At 39.8% G+C, this 10,414-nt stretch overlaps 2 protein-coding genes across 2 annotated transcripts; both read right to left on the bottom strand.

Annotated features, from left to right (window-relative positions):
• Positions 1–140: 140 nt before the first annotated feature.
• LOC133838988 (importin subunit alpha) lies at positions 141–3,170 on the bottom strand. The gene is made up of 5 exons (XM_062270271.1): positions 2,972–3,170; positions 2,475–2,620; positions 2,089–2,402; positions 1,465–2,035; positions 141–1,332 (listed from the first exon to the last, which is right to left on the bottom strand). Exons 2-5 carry the CDS (start codon positions 2,535–2,537, stop codon positions 712–714), a joined length of 1,569 nt encoding a protein of 522 aa, XP_062126255.1. The 5' UTR covers positions 2,538–2,620; positions 2,972–3,170; the 3' UTR covers positions 141–711.
• A 664-nt stretch (positions 3,171–3,834) lies between these two features.
• On the bottom strand, positions 3,835–5,844 carry LOC133850437 (uncharacterized). Its single transcript, XM_062286544.1, has 2 exons — positions 5,622–5,844; positions 3,835–5,022 (listed from the first exon to the last, which is right to left on the bottom strand). The coding sequence occupies exons 1-2, from the start codon at positions 5,631–5,633 to the stop codon at positions 3,994–3,996; spliced, it is 1,041 nt and encodes a 346-aa protein (XP_062142528.1). The 5' UTR covers positions 5,634–5,844; the 3' UTR covers positions 3,835–3,993.
• Positions 5,845–10,414: the final 4,570 nt, after the last annotated feature.

Below are 10,414 nucleotides of genomic sequence, written 5' to 3'. Positions count from 1 at the left end.
ACAAGTATATGTACATATTATTTTGCCACTATAATAAATACCAATATTTTCTTTAAAATGTATGCAATTATTGCTGCATTCGAATTTAATCCAGAAAAATATAATTTACTTTGTCTAAAAAGGCAATCCATGCTCATCGCTTACAATTTTTATTATCCGTTGACCGGATTGTTTAATTACTGACGATTAAAGATTTGTGTTGCTTTCACAAGTGTACATATACATAATCAATAAATATTTTAACAGACTAACTATACATTCGAAAAGATGATGTGTAATTCAAAATGGAATAAAGCACACACTCCAATCACACATTCAGCCATGCAAACGCAACAGGCTGCGTCCATCCCGTGTATCAGTGTAAAACAGTGTAAGGACACCCATCGCAGTTAGGCAGAAGCTGCTAGGTGTAAGAACACGTGGCATTTAGAATGTGGTCCGTGTGTGTGTGTGTGTGTGTGTGTGTATGTAGGATATGCTTGTATGAGTGTGTGTGCGAATCAATGGAAAATAGTTAGCAACGCGCCTAAGATGCGTTTTCATGGCCGAATGCGGTACAGTGTGGAAGGGCATCATTGAAAGAGTATTAACTTGGAGTGGCAAGACAGTATAGATTGTGTGTGCATTTGTAGTGTAGGCGCGGTCGCATATGACGAAAAACAAAATGAGTGTATGGTATATATATGTGATGGTTGGCACTTGTGATTTTTGTTAGAAGGAATATCCACCCTCGGGCGCCTTTGGCTGTGTGGCATTAAACTCCAATGCGCCATTAACCTCCTGGGGCGCAAGTTTCTGCTCGGCCTCGTCGTCGCCAGTGTTGAAGTAGGTATCAATGATGGCATAGGCCTTCTTGTAGACCTCTTCGTTCTCGTGTTGCTGCAACGCCTCTAGCTTATCGAGACCACCCAACTCCTCCACCATCAGGCATAGATTTTCGGTGCCACCCATTTTCTCAGCAAGTGCAAAGAGATTGGAAAGTCCTGTTTGGACCACCTTGATGGTGCGGGGATCTTTGGCATCCAGCAAATTAATGAAGGGCTTCAATATCTTGTTCTTTTCTATTAATTCCACAATTTGCTCGGGTGTACCCGAAGTGGTAGTATTGGTCACTGCCCAAGCTGCCTCTTTTTGGGCCTTGAAATCTCCCTTCTCAAGCACATGACGAATCTGGTGAAAGATGCCCGCATCGATTACCGCCTGAATCTGTTTCTGATTGCCGGCTGTAATGTTGCTTACAGTCCATGCCGCCTCCTTGACAATATTACCCTTGGGGTGCTGCAGCAACAAGCCTAGTTTGGGCAAACCATTAGAGGCTATAACCACATCGGTCTGCAAATAATAATAACAATGATTAATAATAATAATTAATAATAATAATTAGTAATAATCATAATATAATAATTAATAATAATAATTAGTAATAATCATAATATAATAATTTAACAACGACCATTAACTAACCTGCTGATCCGTTCCAGTTACTATGTTGCCCACACTACGTAGGGCCGGCACAATGATACTGGGTTCATCAGTCTTGAGAAGATTCACCAGCTTTGGCACTGCATCCGTATCGACGACCGCCTGTATTTTGTGGTTGTCATCGTCAGTGACGTAGGAGAGTGCCCAACAGGCATCGGCCAACACCTGGATGTCTTGGCTAAGAAGCAATTGAGACAGTACTGGCAACAAGCGCTTCACCTGCTCAAAGGGTGGCGATGGATTCTTGTTGCGACACAAGTTTGACATGAGCCAGACAATGTTGCGTAGGAACGAGATGGGTGTGTCATTATTGATTAGTGGCAAGATGCCATCGATCACATTATTGTGGATAACAATGTCACGTGCCGCGGCGCCATCGCCAGCAATGTTTCCGAGTGCCCAAACAGCCTGCTCAGCCAGATTTATGGACTTTGACTGCAACAGGGCAATAAAATGCGGCACTGCATCCTGTTCTATCACGCAACGAGTTTGCTCAGATGTGCCAGAGGCGATATTGGTCAGGGCCCAAGCGGCTTCGAATTGCAGCATGGTGCTACGGGAGAATGACATGAATAATGTGACAATGTAAAAAAATGTATTACTTACTTGCCAGTATTCTGAAGGAAGCTAATGCAAATTGGCACAATGCCATGCCCGATCATCAGATCAATGGGCGGATTGCGTTCACGACTTAGCATCTTGCGGGCCTGCTGCATACCCAGGAACTGTCGCTCCTGATCCTTGCTGTTCATGGCAATCACAATCTCATCGACCGACAGTTGCACTGGCGATTGGCCGTTGACCTCCTTGAGAGGTGAGGTGAGGTCTTCGTCATTGATGTTACGACGTTTGAACATCTGATCCTCTTTCTTAGATTTGCGCAACTCGATGGTCACCTCATGGCGGCGCATGCGCGAGTCCTAGATAACAAGCAAACATGCAAGAGTTGAGGTTAAACTTGAACGGCAAGTTTAAAAAGACCGCTCTCTTACCTGCGTGTTAAGAGAGTTTGCCTTGTAGTGGCCCTGGTGTGCACTTCCATCCGCTTTGTTCATGATGAAAATTATATTGTTTTTTTTTGTAGTTCTTTTTTGATAATTAAAATAAAATTGTTTCTGCCACGATTAGAAGTTTACAGCTATAATGAAAAACTTGCTGTTAGTAGTGTGCAAAGGAAATGCAGAGACAGAGACAGAGATCAAAGCCTGCTTTGATTATACACGCATATGTATATACACGCAAGAATCATGCATTTGTGTGCGTACTTTTGGCATTTCTTTTGTGCCTGCCGATCTTTTCTTTTTCATCTCCCTTTTTTGCTCTTTGCAGAGCCTGCTTCGCAAGGCCAAAGTAAGAACAACAAAAGCAACAGCTGCGCTGCCAATGCGCTTCAAGGCGCAAAGCAAAAATGACAAAAATGGGACCGCCATTTGCTAGTGAAGCGGAGGCGCAGCAGCCTTGTTCGTTCAATCTTTGTTGATTCACTTACCACTATTTCTTTTGCTGTATTTTAATGTACGGTCCACCGCTATAAAAAATATGTTTAAAAGAAAAACTTTTTAATTTGCTTCACCCTACAAATTTGGAACTAATATAACCGAATCTCTGTGTATCTGAACACCTTTAAAATCGAAATAAAACTGATGTAAATGATTGTAATATTACGGAGAACGTAGCAGAGAATTGGATTCCGATGACTACTTTGCTTTGCGCTAAAAAAGTGCCGTTTTATTTAAATGAAATGCTTGCTTTGATCTATAGTGTGGCCGTAGAGCGTGATTTCCAAATATGCTATTTTAAGAAGAGAAATATACCAAGTATACCAGTTTTGGGATTATTGTAATTTTTAATTTTGTATGATTTTTTTTGTGTAATTTATTACAAAACAGTCCCTTTGCTTTAAGCGATAACATTAATTGCATTCAAATGAGCTTGTACTTGATGATTGGATTTGTCAAAATATTACATATTTAATCAAAGATGCAAAGTTGTAATGTGCTACACGAGTGTCGCTGTTAATTTTAACACGATCGCTTAAAATAATAATGCCGCCATCCGCTAGATGGCGTGTGAATCAAATGTTTTTAATTTTCCTGATTCTCTTAAAAATACAAGTATTTCAGAAATTTTATCATTAAAAAGGATATTAATGAGGCCATATTTTTTTTTAATATTTCGTAATGCAAAAAAAAAAAATGCACGCTTGCAAATGTGAGGTGAGCAAACATGATCCACATACTTGCAGCGAAGAAATTTACCATCCACATTAGCGGAGTCTGCAAATTCAGCAAAACGACTTGGTTGTTTGCTTTTTAAAACAAACTTGGTTATTTCATCGAAATGCAGTTAATTTGATTTCCTGCCACAAATTACTTTATACATACATATGCAATGTGTTATACATGCATATTTTAGAAACATTAGCTAAAGTTTACCAAAGTGATACAATTTCTATTGCTTTTGAATAAATTTTTTATTTGATCAGAAAGTATTCAGAGTGGTCAGATAAATTTATGCCGATTTTTTGTCCTCCTCCTTATTGTCCTCGTTCACTGGAGCTGGAGCTGGGGTAGTGGAACCGTTTTCCTTAGCAACACGGGCTTCTACCACATCGGAATCGTTGTCGCCATCGCTGGAGTCAGCCGGAGCTGGAGACGCTGATGGATAAGGTGGGAACTGCTGATCCTGTGGGTAAAGCTGCTGCTGTTGCTGCTGCTCCTCCGTGTAGTCAATGGGCGCTGGCTCCTGTTCGGGCTGACGAGGTGCCTCCACAACTTCGCTCTCCTGCTCGACATTAACCTGTTGTGGCTGGAAAAGCTGCTGTTGTGGCTGGAACACTTGCTGCTGGGCTTGTGGGTAGTAGATGGGTGCGGGGAATGTGGCTGGAGCGGCAACCACTGGAGCAGTGGCAACCACTGGAGCAGCGGCAACCACTGGAGCGGCGGCAACAGGTGCGACGACTGCAGCACGGGCAGCAACCACAGGCTCACGGTGCACCACAGCATTGAAGCCATTGATGTCGTCGGCGGTGTAGGTCACTGTGCGCTTATAGCCATCGGCATCGAGAACGCTGTAGGAGCCAACCACATTACCACCGTCGCGGCTTTCCACTTGGCTCTTGATGTCGCCGGTGAGCGAGTCATGGACGCCATAGGAGAAATCGTAACGGGGCGTAGACTCCAGTTCCACCTGCTTGACAATCGGGGCAACGGTCTTCACAACGGGAGCGATAGCGGGAGCTGCATAAGTGCTCACAACGGGGGCAGCCACTGGAGCAACTGCAGCAACCGGAGCAACAGCCTTCACAAAGGGCGAGGGCACAGCGTATGACTTTGTGTAAATCGGTGCAGCTGGGAGCAGCGTTTTGGCCAACACTGGAGCCGCCGCTGCCTGATGATAGAGAGCAGCAGCTGGTGTCGCATGGTAGACAGCGGGAGCTGCCTGATAGGTGGCAAAACCGGGATGGTAACCAGCGTACGTGGCTGCGAAGCCACCTAGACTGCTGCCAGCGAGCGCCATCAGGGAGAGTGCGGTCAGAAACTGGAATAGGAAGCGATTAAGATCGATTAAGTTGGGGATTTGATATCTAATAATTTAAAACTATTCTAGTCTGATGAATGAAGATTAAATCAATCGCTATCAGCTGTATCTAAATCACAAAGATAAAATATCTTGTTAAAAGATAAAATTGTTTAAAATAAAATAAGAACATTTACATGACTCTTTAGAAGAGATATTCTAATACTGGATACCGTCTTAATAATATTTATAACGTCAGGTTTAGTATACAAATAATGAAGTCCACTCCGGACTAAAATAGATCAACATATTATATGTAGTACTCAAGTATTATATAATCCTGCCCCAAACATGAAGTTAATGATCTATCATTAAATAAAGTTCACAATCTAAATTCAAGATAAGAAAAGAGCGCGCTGTGTAGTCTGAAGATGAATTAGACAATAAATTCTACATATAGTAAAATATCTGCGACTTTAATAAACTTGTGATAAAAACTACGAAATCCTTGATGTGCATAGATATTATAAGTTTAGCGCGTAACACGATTTGCGTTCGATATCCTTATCTTGGCGGCATACATAGCCGCTGGATATAAGTGGTTTAGCCAAGCAACTTACTCGACTTGCCATTTTGTCGTTAACTTGGCTTTGATTGAAACTTGGAAACACGCGGCACACACGCACACACACACTGCAAACACACACGAGGTATGCAAATTTATCGGGCGAATCCGTCGAGTTTACAAGGTAGTTTTCGTCCTCGCCAACACTTGATGATGGCGATGTGAGCGACGTTTGGTTAATGATGTGGTTCGCTCTGCGTGCATGTCACTTTATATGGAGCGGGCGTGTAGCTAGAATTAGCTCTTGGCTCCCCTGAGGTGTTGTCCATTTACACCCACACACGTACTCACGAAGCATTTGACAACGTGCAAAACCGGTAATAAGTACAAAAGTATCTCGAAAGTACAAAAGTATCTTATAGATGCCCGTGTTGACAATTTGACAATTGTGTCGCAAACTGGTTTCGTTTCATAGTCGAGCTCATAGTTGGGCTTCAGTATAGATCTCCATTTGGGATTTGCTCTGTTTTTTTTTTTTTTTTTCAAGTTCAACGCTAACGGCGCTTCCTCGTGTGCCTATTGGCCATTATTTAATTAAGTCTTTAATTGTCATTTGAGTGCTCCAAATCCAATAAGTTATTCTTCAGCCAATCATCCTCGATTACACCACATTTTCAGTTTTTGCACTTGAAATTCACGATTTATTGCCTTCAGGCTGTCAGTCAACTCGCTGTCAACTTGTGGAGGAACTGCGCAAAGGCATTGGAGATGTCAACGTGTTATTTAGCCATAGGGGAAAACGCTTACTATATAGATTGATCAATCATTTATATTACCTCTCTAGAATACAATAATTGTTCGTTGCCGTTCGTACAGCGTGTGAGGATAAAAGTTGCTACTTTTAATTATAGATGACAATAACTCCCACTAAATTAAACAGAAATTGAAAAGTTGATCTCGAGTCTCCTTTTAAGTAATTTTAATTTTGTGTCACCATGCCATCTCTACTGGCACATCACACTAGTCGACTAATTTCCACTATAGTAGACACAAATCAAAAGATTAATCACACATCTCCTCTTAAGTTTGTAAGTTCACATTTATCGTGCCTCGTGTCACGACACAGTGCCATCTCAAGTGGCGCTGCCCAAACCGCCGTCCCTTTGGCACAGTCTCGTTGTTAGGTGATTTGTCAGCGCATTGTCTGTCAACACCTTTGGCTCTACTGTGGCTATTTCGTCTGCTTCACTTCATTTCTGCCCACTCAGTTTGTATGTCAGACGGGACGTTGCGTTTGCTTCATTTGCAGCATGAGTTTGAGTTTTCAGTTTTTTAGTTATCTGTTTTCTGTTTTCAGTTTTCAGTTTCGCGCTTCACTTCACTTTCAGTCTCTGTTTCACTTACTGTTTCAATTTGTGTGTTGTTTCAGAGTCAGTTTCAGTTTCGGTGACTTTTTTTAGTTGTTGTTTTCAGAGAATGTCTCATTTGTCCCATTTTCGTGAACGCGGTTTCGGTGTCCATGCCCCAAATGCCAACTACGATTTTGTTTATTTACTTGTTAATTGTCGCCTTGTTCGTTTCCCCACTTGTCGATATGCCAAACGCAATACTATAAATAAACATCTCCATCTCATATCAAACGGAATCCAATTCAAATTTTAAATATGTATGTATGTTATTATTACAATACAAATAAAATTACATGCGTTATTTAAACACAATTTAAATGTTTACTATTGATTTAATGAATTTTCAAAAATATTGTAGTATAAAGGTGCATGGAAATTGTGTAACCCACCGAGAAATTTAAACTTTTTCCAAGCGAATGGTCAAGGGAAAAAATTCTAAAATACTTAGAATCAAGGAGAAATTCATCATTATGCGGTTAACTTTACCTTGGGGTATGCATAGTGAACAAATTACCAAACGTTATTTAAACCTAATTGAGTGGATTTTTAATTGAAAATCAGTTTCATTCAATACAGAAGATTGAAGGTTACCCAACATGAGCAAAGAAGGGTTTTCTAACGAAAATGGGTAACACAATTTTGTCAACTCATTTTGTGGTTAAAATCAATATAATTAAACTCTAAATAGATTCAAGGAATTTCGAGCCTATTTGTATTAAGTGTTCAAGGCATCTTTTCTTAGTTTGTTGTTTTTTCATGTTTTTATTTTGTTGATATTGTTGTTGAGTAAACACTTAAAAGGCGAGCGTTTCCCCCTTTCAGTTTCAAAATTAAAAGTGCGTGAAGCGTTCATAAGTCGCGTCGCTTGTGGAGTCTTCGTTGTTTCTTTTGTGGTCGACTCCGGAGGTTGAAGCATTCTATTCGAATGGCCATTAAAGACCAATTACTGTCTCCAGACACGTACCCCCAAAGGTCTATCAAGATGCGTAGGCAGACCCAAACAGCTGTTTTGCGAAAATATAGAAGAGTAAATGGGAGAAGACACAAACGAAGACCGAAAGAAGCGTTGTTCAACCCGAATTCCGCTGGCTAAATTACAAACTAAAAAACAAACTAAAGAATGAAAAAAATTTATACTAATGATGTTTGATGTTTATATTCATACGTTATATTCATATTTTCAATTATTTATCCATTGTATATTTCCAATTAATTTGTTAATTAGTTCGTTTACATACAAATATATTTGTTATCGATTCTTGAATTTCAATCTTCTCTTATCGATACTTTCTTAATTTAAGTGTTGTGTATTACAAAATAATTGCTTATTCTATGTGTTGAGTAGTACGTACCTAAAATAAGTGTTGAGAATTGCGACTTGAGCTGCACTACACATATTAACGGATATCTTCTTGATGTAATAAGTCCATGATAACTATTTAAACGATTTAAAATAATAATGCATAATATTATGCAAACATAAACAAAAAATTCGGCTCATTTTAATGAAAATTAATATCGCTTTAGTAGTGAACAAAATATTTATATTCCATTCGAATTTGATAGGAAAGCGAGCTAAGTGAAAAATGATTTACACTTGATGAATTCGTTTAATCGCAAAACCGACAAAATGGCGGAAATTGCGGTAACGGAAATGCGAGTGCAAAGTGAGTACATTCATGAGCACGAGCAGCAGGCGACTAGATGTGGCTGCACTTTGACATTTGACAAATACTTAACACTATTTGCCTGGCTTAATAAACTCTTTTCGTTGACTTTGTCGCCACAAACGAAGGCCAGATGGCAAAACAGCCAACCAAAGACAGCGGAGTGGTGGCAGCCAGCCGAATAGGTGATTCTTCAGAGGCGAAGGGGAGATGTGTGTGTCGGACTGTAAAATGGCAGTGATACTGAGAGACGGTGGCAGCAGCAGCAGCAGCAGCAGCAGCGGCGACAGCGGCAATGATTGATTGCACGTTACAGCTCGAGAGCATCACATCATTTCCTTTTTACACTTGACAGGAAATGCATTTTTAGCTAGCGAAATGAGCAACGTGTATTGAGTGAGATGGAAAGAGAATGAGAGATAAACAGTGAGAGAGAAAGGTAGACACAACTGATGTTAGTCCAACTAGATACGCAAATCAGAGTCTCTGCAATGAAAAGGTAACACGAGGAAATACCCTTTAAAAGACGTTTAACAACATTTATAGCAAAACCAGTCTTGACTACAAATAATTCATGAAGGGGCAAAATCTTATTTTGTTATCCTTTTGTGCTGTTTGAGTTGACACTTACTTTTCCAGCTATTACCTTTTAATCATTCCCTTACTTCTGGCCAAATACAGGGTATTCCAAGTGGGCGGCTCTTGCCAAATGCAATCGACTGCAGTTCCACAGACAATTTACACAAAAATCACACAACCTTGCAACTGTGTGCGAGTGTGTGTGTGTGTATGTGGAGTATATGTGTATAGGTAAAGGCATTGGAATGGAAATGCTGTCAAGGTTCTCGGCTCCTCAATTCTCGCTTCTCAGCCTTTAAGTTGGAAACTTTCCATGCCATCAAACAGGACTTTAGCTTTTGGGGCTGTCAGCCAATAGAAAACAATTTAAGCCAATTAGTTGGCAAGCGTTAATCCCTGCACACAGATATCGATCAAAACTATCCATTGACAGGCAAATTCAAGCTCATAAACACCTTTCCGCATTCAATGAATGAATACATTCATCTCGAAGCTATGGCAGCAGCATAATTGCCAGTCAGCCATGCCAAGACAAATGACCTGAGACAAATCACACACACCTACTCACTCACACACACTTCAAGCGTTAAGAGTAAACTGTGAATGAACTCATACACTCACGCCGGTAAAATAATCCATCAATATTGGCGTCGAAACGGAAATCCAAACATGCTCAGTAAACTAAATGTGGTTTTGAATTAATAAAATAATTTAAGAAACTTACATCAGGAATTTATTCTGAAATTCAAATTTCTTTTCCAAAAATATTAATAATTACAAAGTATTTACATTCAGTATCCTATAATGAAATTAGATAAAACAAAAAGTATTTAATTTAGCATATGAAATATAAGATTATTTAATTTAAATATTTAAAGTAAGTGAATAAGATGACTAGTCTGTGCTCTTTGCGAAAGCTCTATAAGGTAATATTTAAGCAATTGACGCCACCGGCGTTGTTTAATATATTGTATATCGATCAAAGTCTGGCGACAAATTCTATAGACGCAAACAATGAAATTAATCAATTTAACGATGCGATTAAAATTGAATTGTGTCAACGGTGTCCACAACAAAAAAGTGTAGTCTGATTTTGGCTGATTTATTTTTATTGCGTATATATTTTGATATCATATATTGCTTAATCCCAATTTTCGTGTCTGTTGTCGGCGCTTTAGAGCTTTAAAGATTAT

Source organism: Drosophila sulfurigaster, chromosome 2L, assembly GCF_023558435.1.
Source record: "Drosophila sulfurigaster albostrigata strain 15112-1811.04 chromosome 2L, ASM2355843v2, whole genome shotgun sequence".
Taxonomy (NCBI): domain Eukaryota; kingdom Metazoa; phylum Arthropoda; class Insecta; order Diptera; family Drosophilidae; genus Drosophila; species Drosophila sulfurigaster.
The sequence above is the reverse complement of the archived record's forward strand: the minus strand, read 5'-3'. Positions and strand labels throughout refer to the sequence as shown.

Coding starts and splice junctions, on each gene's coding strand:
- LOC133838988 (XM_062270271.1), bottom strand. CDS start 2,537: ATGAACAAAGCGGATGGAAGTGCACACCAGGGCCACTACAAGGCAAAC. Junction 2,403..2,474: donor CAAACTCTCTTAACACGCAG/GTAAGAGAGCGG, acceptor CTTGTTATCTAG/GACTCGCGCATGCGCCGCCA. Junction 1,333..1,464: donor TAACTGGAACGGATCAGCAG/GTTAGTTAATGG, acceptor TATTATTTGCAG/ACCGATGTGGTTATAGCCTC.